At 46.8% G+C, this 20,721-nt stretch overlaps 1 protein-coding gene across 1 annotated transcript in view; it reads left to right on the top strand.

Moving 5' to 3' along the window:
• EYA2 (EYA transcriptional coactivator and phosphatase 2) overlaps nucleotides 1-20,721 on the top strand; it is a 310,794-nt gene that overhangs the window by 256,540 nt on the left and 33,533 nt on the right. The window contains exon 10 of the mRNA XM_077167750.1: nucleotides 7,012-7,101. Within this exon, the coding sequence (XP_077023865.1) occupies nucleotides 7,012-7,101 (90 nt within the window). The remainder of the gene's footprint in view (nucleotides 1-7,011; nucleotides 7,102-20,721) is intronic.

Here is a 20,721-nt window from a genome sequence, read left to right as displayed (position 1 = left end):
TTAAAAGTAAACTTTGACTTAATTATACCCAAGCTTTGAAAAACTCATGTTAACCCCATGATAACTGTGGGAGGTAGGTATTATTATTAACCCCAGTTCACAGATAGAAACGGAGGTTTACAGAGATTAAGTAACTTGGAGAAGGTCATTCAGCGAGTTAGAAATGGAGCTGGCCTTGATCTCGGGCAATCTGTGAGCCCACACTGTTAATTCCTACTCTGCAATGAAGCTTGGCTATTATCAGTAGTATTATATTTTCAATTATTCGACCAGCGTTGTGAGAGAACCCCACCAGCACATTCACAGGAACAGGAGCGGAACCATTTTCTGTTCTTTTCAGGATGAACTGGGGGCGTGCCTTGCTTTTGTCCACACTTGCGATTCTGAATAAATAGCGTAGAAATCTTACCTCTTTGAATCGAACCGTTAGAACCGTCTCCTACAAAGGCACACTGCGTGCCTGCATGCTCAACACGGAAAACTTGGAAAACACAGAAAAGGAAATTCTTTACCAAAGAGAATTCTGATTCATTAAAGCAGCTTTTTTTTTTGGCAAAAACATTTCCCTGGGCCAGCCTACACCGGGAGCTGATAACCTTTGGGGGAGACGTTTCGATAGAAAACAACTGCTGTTTTCTGTCCAACAACAGAATTGACCCTGAGTAACTTTTGCATTCAAAATCTGAAACCTCCAGAAACCCACATGCAGGTTTGGTTTCTTCATGCACGTTTGGTTAATTATCAGGTTAGTTTCATTTTAGGAAAGACTTTCTCTTTTTATGCTCTCACCTCCTCCTGTCCATGCAGGAGATACCACCACGTGTCCTGAGATAAGTGACTGATCCAGAGGGCAGACCATTCTCCTCTAATTAAGAGGCTTCCCCAAGAATGCATAATAATTAGTTTGCAGAGCTGCGGCCCGGGGCGCACCCCCAGCCCCCTCGGCAGCTTCCGAAGTGAACACGCGGCCTGGCCGGTTTGAAACCCAAGCCCTGAGAAGGCTGCAGGGCGTTGAGGCCGATGAAAACCTCGGCAGCCCTGCAGTCCGATGTGTGTCTTCCCTGGGACACAGCCACCGCCGACCACTGTCATCAAACAAAGACGGCACTGCTTTCCCCAGCGCGGGCCCCCCGAAGGCTGAGCGACAGACTGCAGGCTGTTTCAGGGAAAAAAAAAAAAAACTCCCTTTTCCCAGTTCTGGGTTCTGGTTCAAATTGATAATTTTTAAAAAGCATTCCATTTCTGCTGTCGCTTGTTTAAGAAATGAACCACGGATTTCTTTTTTTTTTTTTAATCCAAAGAGTATGTGATGATTAACAAGAATGGTTTTCGCGTGAGTGGCGTCTTAAAGGCTTTTGGAACATCCGATTTCGGGTGTTCTCTCTGGGTTTACGGAAGTAGGCTGGCAGGTGCGGGAAAGTGGACTGGGGGTGCGATTTTGGCAATAAACTACCCTTGTGTCATGCCCTGGGCTGGTGCTGACATATGTGCCAGCGCCCTCAGCGTCCGGGGCGGGGGTGACATCAGGCTGGGCTTGAAGGGGTCAGTGGCCTCTTATTAGCTGACAACCCTCCTCGGTTTGACCGGACAGACAGAGGGTTCTCCCCCCTGCCCACCCCCAAAGCCGCACAGGGGTCTGAAGCCCGCTGACCTGGCCGGGTGTTTATGGAGCCCGTTGGGGCGCTGCTGGCAGCCCGGGGTGACTCCACGGCTTTCCCATCGCCCTCAGTCCGGGTGCAGTTCGCATTAGGTAACTGTCGCCACCATTTGTGTTTGGGGTTTTTGTTTTGTTTTGTTTTGCAACTCTGGAAAAACATTTTCTACTTGGATACAGTGGTCTGGCCGCTGGGCAACACTCCCTGTTACTTTACCCCTGGGGCGGTGCCACTTCTCTGGGGTCGCTCCAGACTCTCTCCCCTCTGCACTGCTGGTTTTTATCAAGTTCCTTAAGAAGTGCTGCCTCGGGCGGGCCACGGTGGCTGAGCAGGTAAGAGTGCTTGCCTGCCATGCCCGAGGACCCGGGTTCGATTCCCGGTGCCTGCCCATGTAAAAAAAAAAAAAAAAAAAGAAGTGCTGCCTCCACGGTGTGGGAGATGCTCCCAGGAATGGGCCTGACCTGGGAACCGTGGAATGGACAATGCCATCCTGACCAAAAGAAGGAAGAGAAATGTAACAGATAAGGTGTCAGTGGCTGAGAGAGTTCAGAGAGGCTACTCTGGAGGTCACTCTTACACAAGCTTCAGGTGGACATTGCTTCCTATCATAACTTGCCAACCCCCAACCAAACCATGTCTGCCAATCATAAAAAAACACCTAGGGCGATATATAAGATTCTACAAAGTTTCCATGCCCTAGGGTAACTTTCCAGAAAACTCCAACCTCCAGATGGGTCCCTGGACCAGATAAGTCCTGAAATGCAGAGGGCCCAGCCTCTCCAGAGCATCAGCTAGTTCCATCTCTCTACCCCATATTATTGCCCCTTCCAACGTGAAAAAGTTAGAATGGGCATAGTCCAAATACCCCTAAAGAGTGGGAGAAAGATCAAAGGGGATGGTGGAGCTATACAGAGAAGGTAGGGTTTAACAAATGAGTATGATTGCTGAATCATGGATACTTCTTTTAGTCTCTAGTGTCTCAGAGCAGCTAAAAGTAAAAACCTAAAATTGTAGAATTATAACCCATACCAAACTCTGAAATCTGTTCTACAACTAATTGTTCCGATGTACTTTGAAAGGTATTACTTTTTTGTATGTATGTTATTTTTCACAAAAAAAGGGAAAAAAGAGAAGGAGGAATATAACAGAGAAGTTAGGATTTAGCAAATGAGTCTGACTGCTGAATCATTATGTTGATATTTCTTTTGGTCTCAGTGTCTTGGAGCAGCTAGAAGAAAAAACAAAAAATTGTAGAACTATAACCCATACCAAACTTTAAAATCTGTTCCTTAACTATTCGTTAAAATGTTCTTGGAAATTTATTGGTTTTTTGTATATATGTTATATTTTACAATTAAAGAAACCATTAAAAAAATACAAAAAAATGAAAATACTGCCGCCCAGATGAGAGATTAAACAAAGACTAAATAAATGCACAAATGGGGCATTAAGGGACAAGGGATGTTTTGGATGTTCTTTTTAATCTTTTTTTTCTTGGAGTAATGAAAATGTTCTAAAATGACTGTGGTGATGGCTGCACAACTATATGATAATACTGTGAAACCCTTGATAGTATACTTCGGATGGATTATTTAGTGTTTATTTATATCTCAATAAAATTGTATTTTAAAAAAAGTGGTGGACAGGCCATGGTGGCTCAGCAGGCAGAGTTCTTGCCTGCCATGCCGGAGACCCGGGTTCGATTCCCGGTGCCTGCTCATGCAAAAAAAAAAAAAAAAGGTGGTGCCACCAGTGCATCTTAAAACAATCTGGGCACAAGCAAACAGATTTTAGGATACCTGAAATAATGGGAATGAAGAGTAGGTAGGCATTCAAAAAGTTCTTCACAGAATCATTTTGGGTGTCTTTAAAATATTTTTTTAATTTTTAAATATATGATGAATACCTGAGTCCCTTCCTCTTTAAAGAATTTTAAAATATTCTCAGTAATGCTTAAGTTTACTTTGTTCATGACCTCTAATTCCTGTTTCCTCCCCTCTACCTTCCAGAGGTAACTGTTATAATTATTATATATTATAACTATATATAATTATATAGCAGTCATACTCATTTGTTAAATCCTATCTTCTCTATTTTTTTCCTTTTTTGTGAAAAATAACATACATACAAAAAAATAATAAATTTCAAAGTACATCGCAACAATTAGTTGCAGAACAGATTTCAGAGTTTGGTATGGGTTAGAATTCCACAATTTTAGGTTTTTATTTCTTGCTGCTCAAAGGTACTGGAGACTAAAAGAAATACCAATTTAATGGCTCTGGGTTTATCCTTTTAGATATTTATAAATATATCAGTGCCCATGGAAAATATGTAGTAATATAATTAACAGTAAATTGGGTTTTTTTTTCACTCAACTATGTGTGTGTGTGTGTGTGTGTGTGTGTGTGTGTGTGTGTGTACATATATTTGCTTTCTCCACGTTAAACTGAAACCTGGTTCATCTCCTTCTGTTGTAGTTTTGTTGTCCATTGTATGAGCATATCACATTTTATTCTTCTATTTTCCTTTGGCTGGATAGTTAAATTTTTTCCAATCATTTACTGTTGCAAGCAGTTCTGTGATGAACATATTTTGACAAGTCCCCTTGTTCACGTGAATGAGTTTCTTTGGGGTAGATAATGAGAAGTGGAATTACTGTACTTTAATTCCGTTTTCTCTAAAACATGTGCATAGTTTAAACTTCGTAGAATTCTACAAAGGAAAGAAAGTACTTTGAAAAGCAGTGGGCCCTGATAATGCCCCATTCTCTCTTTCTGTCCAGAGACAAGACTTCTGACTCTTGCTGATTCGTTTGGTACTTATCTCCAAGTTTCTAAACAACACGCTTAGGTCCCTGCTTCTTGATTTTTCTCTTTTAGGCGTGGTCTCTGTCTTCCCAAGAGAGACTAGCATTCAGGTCTCCTTCCTCTCCCTTGCCGCCATGGCACACGTGCAGACCTTCTCTTCACACCCTCCCAGTATCAGCAGATAATACTCTCAGCTTTCTCGATGTCTAGTGCGCCTTCTTATGACTGTTAAATCCTTTCACAGAGAAGCCATGTAGTATACAGCGTCGCTTTTCCTCCTCTGTGTGCTGGCCCGGGAGTCGACGTTTTTCTGAGTAGTTCCTTTTAATGCCTTCTTTGGGTCGCAGCTCCTCTGGCTTCATGTCCCGTAAGATGGGAGGATGGTGGGGGGGGGGCACCCCAATAGGTGCAGCAATGAGGGGGCAGGCAGCGCATCACACAGCTGTGAAGCGGTTTGGGTGTAAATAACACCCAAACCTTTTCCCAGGTCGCACGCAGGTTCCCTCCAAGGCCCTGAAGAGCTTGTTTTCTTTGTTTTCTCCTCATTTTTCAGGACTTGCAGCCAGGCCCCAGAGTGCTAAGCTCTGGCACTGACCCTGATGAAGTGTCCCTGGGCTCATGCCTTGTGTGTGAGGAGCTCAGCTCACCAGCTTTGTTTTTGGGGGTTGGTTTTTTTAAGGGTCAAGAGGGGTTTATGTTACTCTTTATTTTTATAATAGAAGTAATACAGTCCCCCGGTAAAAACCAGAAAAGACCTCGTGCCTCTCCTCCAGCCAGCCCCCGCCCCCCCAGGCCCTCAGAAGCACTGTTGTTCCAGAAACAGATGGCCTGGGTTCAGATCCTGACTGTGCTGGCCGTGTGGCCTCGAGCAGGTTACCTAACCTCTGTGAACCTCAGTCTGTGCATCTGTAAAATGGGAAAATAATGGCGCTCATCATCCCACAGAGCTCTGTGGGACGAAATGAGTCAATGCTTGTGGAGTGGCTGAGAGAGCGCCTTGGCAGACAGCCCCCAGGAACGGGCCTGGCAGGGGGCTGTGTTCCCTTTTAGACCAGTGATCCTCAACCTCGGCCGCACCTGGGAGCTTTTGACACCCCCCAATGCCAGGACCCCCCCCCCCAACCATTCTGATTTTTTTTGATCTGGGGAGCAACCTGGGTTTCAGGATTGCTTAAAGCTCCCTAGAGCATTCCATTGTGTAGCCAGGGTGGAGAAGCCTTGGACTCCATATTGTCCATGTGCATTAGTCAGGACAAGTGAGGTTAAGCTGCGATACAAACATCCCCTGAATCTTAGGGGCTTATAATGGTAAAGATTTATTTCTCATTTGTGGTAATATCTGTCGCGGTCAGCTGCAGCTCTGATCCCTGTCATCTTTACCCAGGCTGACAGAGATTTTATCCAAGGCATTTACTGTCTTGTGAAGCGGGAAAAGAGGGAGCCTGGCCAACCGTGATTGGCTTTTAAAGTTTTGACCTGAAGTGAGATGTAACTTCTGCTCCCATTTCATTCGCCCAAACAAGTCATGCAGTCACCATATATCAGGGGCCACAGGACTTTTTCTTTAAAGGGCCCAATAGTAAATAGTTTAGACTTTGCAAACACACAACCTCTGTGGTAACCACCTATACGCCATTAAAAAATATCAAAACCATTCCCAGCCTGGGAGCCATACAAAAACAGACAGCAGGCCAGATTTGGCCCGAGAGCTGAAGTTTGCAAGCCCTGATGTCTGTTCTCCTCCTGCAAGGAGAGGCAGCTCAAGGAGGGACCCAAATACAGGTGGACAGCACTGCCGTCTACGTCACTTTGGATCTAGAAATGCATGCACGTGTTCCTGGACGCTTTTATTGCACAGTTGTTTCACACGGACTGCGACACAACTTGTTTTTGTTTCTTAATACTGTATTTCTGGACAGTAGTTTCCTATCAGTAGGTTCAGCGTGGCTTCATTTCATAATGACTGCCCAGTCTCTTGTGGTGTGGATGTATCATAGTGGTTTTTTGTCCATGCATTTGTTTTTATAATTTATCTTCTGTGGCTGGAGAGCAGTTATTTTTAAAACAACAAGGGGAGCAAACCAGTGTCCATGATAAGGGAGATCCCTGCAAAGAGAGAACCAGCATCCCAGTTCTCCCAGTTACTTTAGACATAGTTTGTACTGCTTTCCCTGAAATCTTCAAGCCCTCCCTGCAAACAAACAGGGTTGTAGGGAACCCCTGGAAACAGATTTTCCGAGACGCCTTCCTTTGTTGCAGCCATCTCTGGTCCTCGCAACACTGAACATGGTTGAAACTACAGGGGCATTTTAGGGGCGCTTTAATACTGAAGAAGGTAAATATAAAGGGTGAAAAGTTTGGCGTAAAGTCTCAGAAATTGTCCAACATTATCATGCCAGTGCCACACGGAGACACAGCTCAGGCCATGTATGAACCAAGCAGGCGGGGAAAGACCAAAACTGTCTTTCAGGGGAGGGAGGGGAGGGAGGAGGAGGCCAAGGTCACAGAAGACCCCAAGACGTGTGTTTTTCCCTTTTTCTCTCCAACAGGACACCACAGCATCCGTCCGCGTCGGCCTGATGATGGAAGAAATGATCTTCAACCTTGCAGATACACATCTGTTCTTTAATGACCTGGAGGTTTGAAATTACTTGTTTCATTTAATCTTTTCAATGTGTAACCACCTGCAACTGCTTTGGGGGAAGAGACTCGGCCTTTTCTTTTTTCTTTTTTTGTCTTTTTTACTTGCTCTTTTGGAGGCTTTGAACCTTTGCTAGTATCCCAGGGAAGGCACAAAACTGGCCAGCAGAGGCTTATTAGAAACACACTTTGGATTATCCTGCTGCCTTCCTGACGCAGCTAATGAGCTTTTCTCTCTGCTTTAGTGGTGATGTCCACTGGCAGTTTCGCTAATCCAATAAGGGCTGTGTAGTTTCTTCCTCCTGAAATTTGCTATTTAATAAGTTTATTAAGGTAAATTAGTGCAGATCCCCCTGGGTCAGTAATAATTAGCAGTGGGCCAGGATGGAAGCTTTTAAAACAATTTACATTCCCCTGAAAGCATGTTTTACAAAGAGAGAGAGAGAGTGAGCAAAGGGACTATTCTTATTTAGAGTATCTGTTCCTGTGCCCCTAAGCAATCTGCAAGGGAAGTAGGAAAAAGGGAGAGTAGCTTCAGAAATAAATTTAATTCATCTGTTTATCTCTAGTCTATGTCAGAAAGATTTGGTAAGATTTTAAATGGAAAATATAAAATACTGCTAGTAAAGCAAAGGCAAAGGACTAAAAAGCTATGTAATGAATAAGGGTAAAGAATTGAACCAAAAAAACCCAGGCACAGTCTAACTACTGCAGTCAGGTTCAGAGTTAATCACTGAGCTTCCTAGCAACCAAAGCAAGGAGGGGAAACTGATGAATTACTTAACTCTAATGAAAGGGGAAGCAGCTTTTTCCAAGGTGAAGAAGGATGGTAAGTGTAGGGATCTTCTGACTTTGTAAATTATATTTGCATTATTGGGTTAATAGTTTGAAAAACCCAGCCAGAAATGGAACTGTATGTGAAAGAATAATTCTGTTCCTCCTACAGAAATCTTTTCTGGAACATGAAAAAAATCCATGAGGGCTAAACTGAAGTATTCTTTATAGAGGCTATGAATTCCAAATATGTCCTAGCTAGCTCATGGTATTATAATGTTTATCATCAGGGAAGGACACAGGTTTTTCTCTCCTCAGGCCTCGCGTTCCAGAGGGGGCAATCCTTGTTGAAATTATCAGTCTTGCATACTGTCCAGCCTAGGCCCTAGGCCTCCCATCTCTGAAATGCAACTGATGTTTCTGCCCAAATTTGTTTCAAAGAAAAATCTAGGTAGAAACTTAGTGGGGACAAAGGATAGGTCAAGCCTACTTAAAATTAGGTCTATGAGTCACCCCCAAGAGAACCTCTTTTGTTGCTCAGATGTGGCCTCTCTCTCCAGCCAACACAACAAGCAAACTCACCACCCTCCCCCTGTCTACATGGGACATGACTCCCAGGGGTGTGAACCTTCCTGACGATGTGGGACAGAAATCCTGGAATGAGCTGAGACTCAGCATCAAGGGATTGAGAAAACCTTCTCGACCAAAAGGGGGAAGAGTGAAATGAGACAAAATAGTGTCAAAGGCTGAGAAATTCCAAACAGAGTCGAGAGGTTATCCTGGAGGTTATTCTTACGCACTAAGTAGATATCACCTTGTTATTCAAGATGTAATGGAGAGGCTGGAGGGAACTGCCTGAAAATGTAGAGCTGTGTTCCAGTTGCCGTGTTTCTTGAAGATGATTGTATAATGATAGAGCTTTCATAATGTGACTGTGTGATTGTGAAAACCTTGTCTCTGATGCTCCTTTTATCTACCTTGTCAACAAACGAGTAGAACATATGGAATAAAAATAAATAATAGGGGGAACAAATGTTAAAATTAAAAAAAAAAGAAACTTTGTGGGGAAAGAAGAGAGCTTTGGAGCGATGGGGAACGCCAGTGGCATCGAGGCCCAGGCCTGTCTCTGGACCCGGGAGCATTCTGCAGCTCACTTCCCAGTGTCCGCTGATGGCTTGGGAAAGGAGAAAGAGAAAAAAGAACTTATGAGTTTAAAAAAAAACAAAAAAACCATAGCAACTGAATTCATCAAGTATTCGTGGAGCCTAATGAAGGAGTGAAAACATGATTGATTGCAAATCAAATCTCAATCCAGGTTGCTTTAACAAAAGAATGAAAACGGTGGGCTCTTGTCACTGAAAAGTGCAGGGTAAATTTCTGTTTTGCCTGCCTCCCCCATGGAATGTCAGTCCCATGAGAGCAGGGGCTGTGACTGTCTGATTCTCCTTGAATCCCCAGGGCCCAGGCAATAAACAACCAAATACATCATAAATGGCATTGTTTGTGGTAATGAGGTGGATGAGAAGAAAATAAAACAGCCAGACCTGACAGTAAATGACAGCAAGGGCAGCCTTCTCGACGGTGGTCGGGGAAGGTGGGGGCTGAAAGATAACTGAGGAGCCAGCGGGTGGATATGGGGGCGGGGGGAGTGGGGTGCCACACATGCAAAGGCCCTGAGGTCAGAGCAAGTTTAAAATGATGCAGGATCAGAGAGAAGGTCAGGCTGGCTATAATGAATGCGTAAAAGAGCAAAAGTCAGCCGGAACGCTTGAGCCTGCAGAAGGAAGAATGGACCAGCCGTGGGTCATAGAAATCAGAATTCCTTCTAAGTCCTGTGGACAGACGTAAGATGAGGGAGAGGTAAATGTGAAAATCTCCCGGGATCTGGTTTATGTTTTTTAAAACCACTCTGGCCGCTGCCTGGAGAATAGACAACAGGGGGGAAAGATGGACGCGTGGAGACAACGAACACGTTATTGCAATTGTCTGAACCCGAGAAAACAGTGGGTTGGATCCAAGTGGTGAGAAGATGGGGGATTCTGGCCGGAGGTAAAGACAAGAGGGAGAGAGAGGGGTCAAGGATGACACTTAGGTCTGGCCTGACCTCCCAGGGTGCTGGTGCATTTAGTGAGGTGGGCAAGACAGGAAAGGAGCTGGTATGCAGTGGGGGAGTGCACCCTCTGTCCTGGCATGCTGGGTTTGGGGTTCGAGGTGTCTGAGACACCCAGGGGAGATGCCAAGGGGCAGACAGCTGAGTTGGCGGCTCGTCTGCCTTTAAAGCATCGGACACATTGGGCGCATGTGATTATTCTTTGTTGAACCTGAGACTGAGCAGGTATTTGACGGGGTTGGTGTGTGTCAGGCGACGTCTTCAGCGTTTCGTCCCTCTGCTGCTTCTCGCTGGCCCCAAGTCAAGGTGGCATCTCTTGGAGAAGGCTCTTAATGACGAGCTGAAGCTACTCAGGGAAGCCAGTTTGTTTTGATTCTCTAATTTTTTTTCAAAAGTGTCCACAATGCCAGCCGGTCCCGGGGCACCTCTGCAGAATTGAAACCATGTTACAAGCTGGAAAAGCTAAAGCTCACCCAACTGAAAACAGGATGTTTATGGGTGCACAGCGGCCCCCTGTCGCCCCCCCGGAGCTGCTCAGGGTGGGAGGTGGCATGCTGTACACAGTCGCATTCAAGTGGCTTGGGTGGGGGCGGGGCACGGCTGGCAGAGGGGGACTCAGTTGTCCACTCAGGGGCCTACCCCTTCCCAGACGGACAGGCTTTGGGAACCGGGACAGGTCCCCTTGGCTAAGACTGTAGTCTGTCTATCTGTGAATAAAGGGGCTCCTCCCTTTTGTGGACCACCTACCGTTTGCCAGGCCGTAGTCCAAGGGCTGGGGTTAGAGCAGCCAGCAAAGCACGGTGAGGCTCCCACCCTCAGAGCATTGACCTCTGGGGGGCAGGGGCGCGGGAGGGGGCAGACCAAAAGCAGCTGACACTGGACAGAGACTGAAAGGGTCAGGTAGGGGTCAGGTAGGGACTGTCACAGAGGCTGTTACAGCACCAGGTATAACCAGCCAAGGGCTCTCTGACATTTGAGTGGCAGCCTGGAGGAGGTGAAGGAGTCAACCTCGGGAAACAGTGTTCTAGGTAAAAAGAACAGCCAGTGCAAAGGCTTGGAGGCAGGGTCGAGGTTAGTGGGTGCCAGGAACAGGGAAGAGGCAGAGAGGATTGTGGTGGGTGATGGGGCAGGGGGTGGGCAGAGATCCCATGGGGGTCCATCGTAAGGCTCTGGACAGTATTCTAAGAGCCACAAGAAGCCATTGGAGGGTTTTGAGTGACGTGCTTTGACTTACAGCTCGGAGGCTCCCTCTAGCTGCTGGGTGGAGAATAGACCAAAGTGGGCCAGGGCGGAATCCATCAAATTTCCTGAAAAAAGAATCTGGAAATGAATTAGGGTGGACAGTACTTTTATTTTTGTAAGTAAGGTCATTGAAAATTAGAAGCATGAAAATAGTTCTACCATCTACAAGCACCATCAATTCATAAATGAAAAAAGAGCCAAAAATTATATTTTTAAAACATTAGTAGGACATCTTCTCATCCTAAAAAAATACCCTTGGAAATGGCATAGCTGTACCTTAGTTTTCTCATCTGAAATGTGAGGGCAAAAATACTGTCAGCTCCAGGGGGAGCGGGGTTGCTTTAAGATGTAAGTGAGATCAGCAATGGAATGGTTATAAGAGCTTTACTTGTAGAGAGTTGAATGAGCGGCAGCATTTTAAGCACTCCATTTGTATTAATCATCTCAAAGCCCATTTTACAGCTAAGGAAACTGAGGCCCAGAGAAGTTAACTAACTTGCTCAGGATCCCAAAGATAGCAAGAGACGGTGTCAGGACTCGGACCCATTCCAGAGACAGAAACAAGTAATCCGTAGGAGCGACCGTGGACATGCCAGGGTGGGGGGTGCTGTTGGAGGAGATGTCCTTTTAGCCAAGGTGGGAGACGGGCAGGAGAAGAGAGGGGAGGCCAAGGGGGAGGGAGAGGGGGCCTGAGGGAATGGAAGGGCAGAGCTTAGAAGGAAGGGAGGAGATGGGCGAGGTGAGACTGAGCATGATCTGCTGAGCACGTGAACTTTGTCCTAAGCCCCAAGGGAAACCCTCACAAGGGTTTTGAAGCTGGAGAGTTCAGCACAACCCTTGGAGGCCACTTTGGGGAGAAGTGAATGGGGCAGTTTAGGGCAGCAAGAGGCCCATTAGGAGCCAGGTGGACGCCTTCACAGAGAAGGAGCCAGGAGCGCTCAGGCCCGGGTGGGCCCACCAGTTCGGCCGCATCTCAGGTCGCCCAGACTGGCTGGCGGAGAACAGAGGTGCAGGGCCGCCCCTTCCCACCTGTCAGACCTGCCCCTGCGCCCGGAATCCACCTGACACTGGATGTAGGACCTGGGCAGTGCGTTCCAGCTCCCTGAGCCTCAGTTACCTCCTCTGTTAAATGGGTAGAAGAGCCCCTGGGTCCAGGGTTGTCATGAGGATGGAGATACATGAAAGCCGTCGGCGCGGGGCCTGGCACCCTGGGCGTGCCCAATAAACAGGCCTTTCCGCCAGAGGGCCACACGTGCCATGGGGCCCTGCAAGGAGGGGTTACGTGGTAGGAGGGCATGCTTCTCACTTCAACAGCCAGATACATATTTTACCATCAGTCAGAAAGTGTACAATCTGGCCCAAGCCCTGATTTTACAGTATTTTACAGTATTTCAAAAACAGACCAAGAGATGAGGCAGACCTGCATGGGTGGGGGGCAGCATGGCCCTGTGTCCCAGGCCAGAGTTTGGACATAAATGTTACCCAAGGCCCTCTTCGACTCCCGGCCACCCCTCCCCCACTCCTGGCCACCCCTCCCCCACTCCTGACCATCCCCTTCCCCACTCCCGGCCACCCCTCCCCCACTCCCAGCCAGCTTCCCTTTGTGGCAGAGCCATTTTTCTTTGCAGTAGGACCCAGGGCTGAGCAGCCTCCTGTGAGATGTCTGCTGCCTTGTGGGCTAAGGGCGGAAGCTTGACTGGTACTTGTGCATTCGGGATCTGTCAGAACCAACCTCAGGCCCCACTAAACCACAGGCCCCTGCAAGCCCTCATGTGGGAACCCTCCCAGCCCCTGCTTCCTAGATGCAGCAGGTGCCACCACGGAATTGTGGGACCCGGGTTTGCGGGCTTCATCCCAGCCAAAGCGAAACCCTCGGGCACGGGGTTGACTTACTCCCTGCCCTGCTTCTGTCTTAGCGTGCTCTCTCTCTTCTCCAGCCCCTCCACCTTCCACTTGCTCTGGCCTCTCCTCTCCCCTCCTTCCATCCACTTCCCTTTTTCTTCTCTCCATTCTTTCTTTCTTTGATTTATGCGTCCTTTCATCCTTCCCTCCATCCACCTGTGTATTCTGTCTACCCTTTCCATCCATTTCTCTATTCGTTTTTCTTCCAACCCATCGATTCATCTAGCCGTTCTTTCTTCCTTTCATCCATCTCTCCATCTCTATATCTTCTGCCTTCCTTCTTTCCATTTATCCCTCTGGCTCCCTTCCCTTCCACCCTTTTTCCCTTCCTTTATTCCATCTACCCACCTCACCTTCCTTCCTTCTTCCATCTTTTATTCCCCCCATCAACACGGTTTCCCAGCTGTTAGGTAGCAGGGACTCTGACCGCAGAGATGAGTCTGCCGTGGGCCCTGTCCTCAGGGAGACCACCCACCTCTTGGGAAGGGAGACCAGTGCAGAACTGGTCATCATAGGCCAGGTGGACCAGAGCTGCTCTGATGGGAATTCTTCAGTAAGGGCCCAAAGCAGCAGTGGATTAAGTAACTCCTTTTGGGATAAACAGAGGACTTCAAAGAGGAGGAGGAGGAGGTACTTGAGCTGAGCATTAATGGAAGAATCGGAATTTGTTAGGTGGTTGGGGAAGAAGAGAAGGAGAGGGATAATTGAGGAGAAAGGAATTCCAGGGTCATGGAACAGTATATGCAAAGGCCAAGAGGCAAGAAATTGGTTGGTCTGCTTGGGGAACCCTGGATAGCCAAGTCTCCTGCAGACAGATCCTTCCTGACCACTCCTCCTCACCACCTTGGATGGAAGTGGGTGTCCGAAGTGCTAGACAGGCAGGTGAGTGGCCTGGAGGTGATTGCCCTGAAGAATTTACAGCTAAGGAGATACATCGCCTGTGTTTTGGGGACTATGAACCCCTAAAATGTGATACGGCATGTATGTATGCACACATGTGTATATCTCTAGAGAGGGGGTAGGACCTAGTGGTTAAATCTTGCTCCGATATTAGGCTTTATTGCTTTGGGAGACATAAACAGCTTAGTCTTCTCTTTGGTCTCCTACCCCAACCTTTGCCAAAACCAAGAGAATGTGAAAGAGCTGAATTGGAACCAAGCTTCTTCCTGAAAGAATCCTCAGCGTGAACGGGAGCACTGGAAGCTCTCATGCCAGGACAGGTTGCCCTCCAGGTGCAATAACGGAAGGTAGGAGCGGGTGGGGGCACAGGTGCACCTTGGCTGGTCCGGTTGTGCTGCCAACAGCACCTTCCACACCATCTCCCCACCCCTCCTTTCCAAGGTCCAAGACTTAGCTGATTCCTATTCATCTTTCACATCTCTGACCACCACTTTCTCTGGGAAGTCTTACCTGTTCCCTCTCCCTCAGAAAAAAGGTCAGAGCCCTTCCTTATGTGTTCCCAAGACACCTCATACTTCTCTGGTGTGCTTTACTTGTAACCATGTCACTGATTATCTGCAATAATTTATTTGCAGTTTGTCTTCGCACTGACTGAGCGTTGCATGAGGACAGAGAATATGTGCATTGTTCTCTGCTATATCGTAGGTGATCGGTAAATATTAGTAGATTATTGGCTGTTGGGGAGCTTGCCCTCTGACCCCGTTCATACCAAAGCTGCCTTCTAGAGTTTCTAACCTTCACTCAGGAAACTGACTTTATTTTCTTGACTTTGACTTTATTAGCCAAAGGATTCACTTAGGCTGCAAGTGAATGAGAGAAAATAAAGTAGGGTGGCAGTCGTCTAAACAAAATAGAATGTACTTCTCTTGTGCATAAACTTCAGAGGTAGGCAATCCAGGGGGCTCTTTTCCATGAAGAACTCAGGTTCCTGCCAATTTACAGCCCTACCTTCTCTTGAGTGTATCTGTCTCGCACTCATGATCCAAGATGGTGGCATCTAAGGCCCAAGGGGCTGATGGAGGAAAGGGTAAGAAGAGCCACCGTTTCCTTTCAGAGAGCACCCTGCTGGCTCTAGAGACTGCTCCCAGAAGCTGCCACATAAGACTTGGATTTATGCTCCATTGGCCAAACTTTAATCACAGTTTCCTGGGGAGTTTAGTCTTTATTCATGTGCCCAATTGAAAATGTGATGACCATGGTAGTGGGGGAACAGGTATTAGGAGAAAACTAGCAGTGCGTCACAGCACCTAACTCTCAATCTGTGTTTTACTAATTGACAGCATTTCCTCCTTCTCGAACTCTGGTCTCAGATTTTCCAACCCCAGCCTGGGACCTGGACCTGCCCATTCTCTCCCTCTGCTAGACAGTTTAAGTTGGTGTGCTGGGAATGTAAAATGGTGACGCAGCTGTGGAACTGTCTGGGGGTTCCTCAGAAATTTAGTTATAGAATTGCATACGACTTAGCCATTCCACTTCTAGGTATGTAGCCAAAAAAATCAAAAGCAAGGACTCAGACAGGTATCTGTACACCAGTGTTCATAGCAGCATTATCCCCAGTAGCCAAAAGATGGAAGGACCCCCAAGTGTCCGTCAACAGGTAAATGGGTAAACAATGTGATACAGTCATACAATGGAATATTATTCATCTGTAAAAAGGAATGAAGTGACCTGCTACATAGAAACCTTGAAAACATCATATTGAATAGATAAGCCAGACACAGAAAGAACAAATTTTATATGATCTCACTTAAACAAAATAAGTAGAACATGCAAATTCATAGAGACAGAAAGTAGATAGTAGGTTACATTGTGGGGTGCAATGGGGAGTTACTGTTAATGGACACAGAGTTTCAGTTTAGGTGCTGGAGAAGTTGGATGTGGTGACGGCAGCTCAACATTAGGACCATAATTAACAGCACTGAATTAGATATTTGGATGTGGCTAGAAGGGGAGAGTTTAGATGGTATGCGTGTTACTAGAATAACATTTTTTTAAAAATCCATGGACCTGCGCTTCACAACGATCCCTAAGGTAAGCCTTAGACTACAGTTAATATAATTATAAAATGTGCTTTCATCAGTTGTAACTAATGTACCATGCGACGCAAGGCATTAAAATAGGGTGAAACATGGAATCCAGCATTTTATGCATGATTGCTCCAACGACAAGCCCACAGCATCTCTAATTAAAAAAATAAATGGAAAGACTAGAGGGCACTGCTCTTCCAAGTAGACCGATGGCCATCAAAAAAAGGGATTTCCTCAAAGGAGAGCAAGCCGGTTGGACCATGTTTAAAAAAACAACATTGGGGATGTCATCAGTAGCACTGACTTGTATATTTGCAGGTGGTTAAAATGGGAAATTTTACGTTGCAGATCTGGCGCCATGATAAAAATATAAAAAGATTGCCCTAAGGGTGTTTGGCAGCAGGTGCCCGTGGCCTGGTTCAGGGTGACCCAGGGGGGGCAGGGCCAGGGCGGGGGCCCTGCTGGAGGGACTGAGAAGTCCCCGGCTGACGCTGAGACCCGGGACACGGGGCTGAATCTGCGGGGCTGATGTGCGGGGCTGATGTGCGGGGCTGCGGGAGTCCCCGGGTTGCCCCGCTTCCCCGCGCTGCGCCCCCAGGCCCCTGCCCGACGGCCGTGAGTGTGGGCTGGGCCTCGGCCTCCTGCAGCCCCCAGAGCAGCTGGACCCTCAGGCTGCGCGGAGGGGTGGAGGAGGCCCCGTCCGGCCTGGCCAGAGGCAGCATTAGGGCTCCTCACTTAAATCCATCCCTGCCCCGCAGGAGGAGGGCAGCCCACGGCTTCATCTGCACCCCCAGGTCATTTTCCTAAAGCCAGCATGTCGGCTGTTTCCTTCCCATGTTCATGTTTCCAGGCACCCAGGGACCAAAGGTGAGGGGGGTGAGTACGGCGGGGCGGCTGGGAAGGCCAGCCTTCGTTGGCTCAGTCAGAATGGGATTTTGCTAGGTATTTGTCACCGAGTTTACTGTTTGGAAAAGAGCAGCAGCGAGGATGCTGAGTATCACACCTGGGGGGAGCAGCCCAGGTGATTCAGGCGGACCCTGAAAGCTTTATTGTGAGTTTATTAGAAAAACGCATCATTGAAAAGGCCAATAAAATAGATGAGCCTTTGGCAAGCATCATCAAGGGGAAAAAATTAAAAGGATATACCCCAATATCCAGAATGAAATTGTGCACATTACTGCAGATTCAGAGGTTTGCTTCTTAAATTATGAGAATACCATGTACAGTATTATACCAATGAATTAAAAAACCTAGATGGAGTTGATACTTTTTCAGGAAGGAAATAAAAAGAAATAAACCAATGACCAGGAGAAACCGAAATAGTAGTTGAAGACGAACTCCCTAGAAGAGGCACACATCCCACTGGTTTTGAGCAAGAGCTCTATCGAGCCTCCCAGGAAAGCTCTATTGAGCCTCCCAGGAAAGGGCAAATCTCATCCTACACAAACTGTGCAGAGTAAAGAAAAACGAGGGATATTGTCCCATGCATTTTATGAGACCAGCATTATCCTAATACAAAAGCTGGACTCTGACACAACAAAAGGACAAATCAGTCATCACTGATAAAGGTGGGTGATGCTGCAATTCCAGAAGATACCTTCCCCAGAGCCATGATTCTTTGGATCCTATCCGAGATTCCATCTCCACGTTTGTGAGAGAAAGGATCTGAGCTATAATTGGTACATTTATTGAGCAGCTGCCACATACCTTGTAAAACACCTACACGTTGTGGCATTAGCCATGCTTCATAATTTTTTACAAACTGAAGGCCTGGCTCTGTCAACTGAGAGGGCATAAAAGCAATGGCACCCCTGTAGCAACGAGCACACCCAGAGCTTGGTTTCCAATGCCATTGTCCAACAGAAGGAACCAGGGCTCCTTGGAGAAATGGCTGATTCTGGGACTGAGGCAAGAAATTTACAAAATGAGCCTGGAACATCGTGTAATGCCAGAAAGTAAGAAATTGCTTTTAAAAAGAAAGAAAGAAAACCACAATGACAGGGGTTTGTCAAAGGGACACAGGAGCCAACTGAGAGAGCGCCCAGTGGTCAAAGCTGGAACAATTTGAGGAATAAAACACACAGTTTTGTACAAAATAAATATCCATGAGTCCTTACTGTTATAAATAACTGGTTGCATAAATAGATGGGGAAGAGTAGACATGTCTCCTGTGCAGAAGAGATAATTTATGTGTGAGTTGTTCGTGGTGATTTCTTTCCAAAGAGTGCAGCATGGAAAGATGGGGGAAGACAAACGCTGTCTCCAGGGAACCGAGGTCAGCATCACCTGGGAAGTCGTTGACTAGTGTTCCTTTCCGAGGTCTGCTAGGGCAAAAACCACGAACTGGGTGACCTTGAAACACCAAAATGTATTGTGTCACGGCTCTGGAGGCCAGAAGTGGGAAGTCGGTACCCACCGGCAGCTCACGCGCCCTCGGAAACCTGTATTGGAGAATCCTCCTCGACTCTCCCTGGCTTCTGTTGGTGTGCCAACAATGCTTGGCATCCCTTGGCGAGTAGCTGCATCCTTTCCACCTCGGTCTCCGTCGTCGCCTTCTTCCCTTCATGTCTGCCTGTGTCTCTCCTTGCCCTGTAAGAGAACCACCATGTTGGGTTAGGACCCACTCTCTTCAGCCTGACCTCACCTTAGTTGATTGCATCTGCAGAGACCCTGCCTCCCAACAACAGGGCCGCATTCACAGGTGCCAGGGGGGTGAGGTTAAGTTTATGGGTCAACCTGGCTAGGCCATGGTGTCCGTTGTCTGGCCATACACAGACTGAGGTTACTGTGAAGGACTTTTGTAGGTGGGATTAGCACCTTACCGTCAGTTGACTTTATAAGATTACCCTTCGTGACTACGTGGGGCTCCTCCAATCAGCTGGAGGCCTAAAACCAAACTGAGGGTTCCAAAGAGAAGAAGAAATTCTGCCCCAAAAGACTGCACTTTCTGCTTCCCTCGGAGTTTTCACCTTCTACAGATTTCAGTCCCAAGACTTCAAAATCTCTCTTACCAGAATTTCCCTGTCCTATAGAATTAAGGTTTGACAGCCCCCAAATTATATGGTGTGAGCCGATTCCTTAAAATAAATCTCTTTATGTACGTGCAGACATCCTGACTAATATGGGAGTTTGGGGACACAATAAAACCCATAACAGTAGCCTCCGTGTGATGTGATGAGAGGGGCACTTTACCTCGGTGTAATCATGAGGCAGACATTGGGCAGGCCCCAGCTGAGAAACACGCTGATATACGCCTGACTGGTCCTCCTTCAAACTGCCAAGACCATCAAAAAACAGGGAAGCTCTGAGAAACTGTCACAGCCCAGGAGAGCCTAAGGACACAGGACAAGCAAATGTAATGCCCTGGACCAGGAGAAGGACAGCAGATAAAAACTAAGGGAATGTGAATGAGGTATTGACTTTATAGCAAGGCTGATCTGTTAGTTGTGACAAATGTACCACACTCAAAGGTCAACAGTGGGAAACTGGGCGCGAGGAATATGGCCACTTTCTGTACTGAGGTCTACGGGAACTCTTTCTACTATCTTTGCAACTCTGTCCATCTAAAATTGTCCTAAAATAAAAAGGTTATTTTTTTTTAAACCCTGAAGACTCAAAGGTGTTAGATGACTTACTCAAGACCGTACACCTAGAAAGTGGCAGGGTTGGAGGTCGGGAAGGCGGTCTGAATGCCAAGACCAACACGCTACGATGTATGAGCCTGAATGCCTCTCCCCCAGCCCTCCTCTCCCCCTTTCCCTGAGATTCATTAATACATAGAATCTGAACTGTCCACGGAGTTTGGACTAAGGAATGTCGTCTCCTGCTTTGCTTCTCAGTTCCCTCCACAGAACTCACCCATGCTACAGCCATGCATGGGCCTTGGAAACACTATGCTAAGTGAAAGAAGCCAGTCAAAAAAGACCCGTATTATGTGAATCCATTCCTATGAGAGTCTAGTATAAGGAAATCTGCAGAGACAAAAAATAGATTGGTGTTTGCCAAGAGATGGGGGTTGGGGGATGGGAACTTGGGAGTATGACAGCCAAAGGGTACAGGGTTTCTGTTTGAGGTGATGAAAATGTTTTACAGGTGGCTGTGGGGATAGCTGCGCGTATCTGTGAAAAAAACTAAAAGCCACTACATTGTATATATACTTTACATGGGTTAATTGTATGGTAGTAATTGTATTTTTATAAAGCTGCTAAATAAATAAAGTGCCTCCTCAGCAGAGCGCACCATTGACGAGACTGTCTTGATGATGGAGTCCATTTTTGCAGTGACTGTGATAAGCTCATTGGGCCTGTAGAACCCAAAAAAGTAATAACAGTAATAGTGACAGCAAGCACATTTCCTATGGACAAGCCACTCTTCAAAGTGCTTTATCTGCATTTGTTCTCTTAACCCTTAGGATACCCCAGAAGGTAGATACTGTTAATTAGCTCAATTAAGGCTGAGGAAGCGAAGGCTCAGAGATTTGGTACCTTGCCAAAGATACTGTTAGTAAATAGCCCAGCCAGAATTTGAATCCAGGCCTCAGAATCTATGTTTTTAACTGCCTTACTCTACAACCTTGCAAAAATCAGTAGTAAGTGGTCATTGCC

This window comes from Tamandua tetradactyla, chromosome 1 (assembly GCF_023851605.1).
Source record: "Tamandua tetradactyla isolate mTamTet1 chromosome 1, mTamTet1.pri, whole genome shotgun sequence".
NCBI classification, from domain to species: Eukaryota; Metazoa; Chordata; class Mammalia; order Pilosa; family Myrmecophagidae; genus Tamandua; species Tamandua tetradactyla.
Note: the sequence above shows the minus strand (reverse complement) of the source record. Positions and strands in the feature narration are given on the sequence as shown.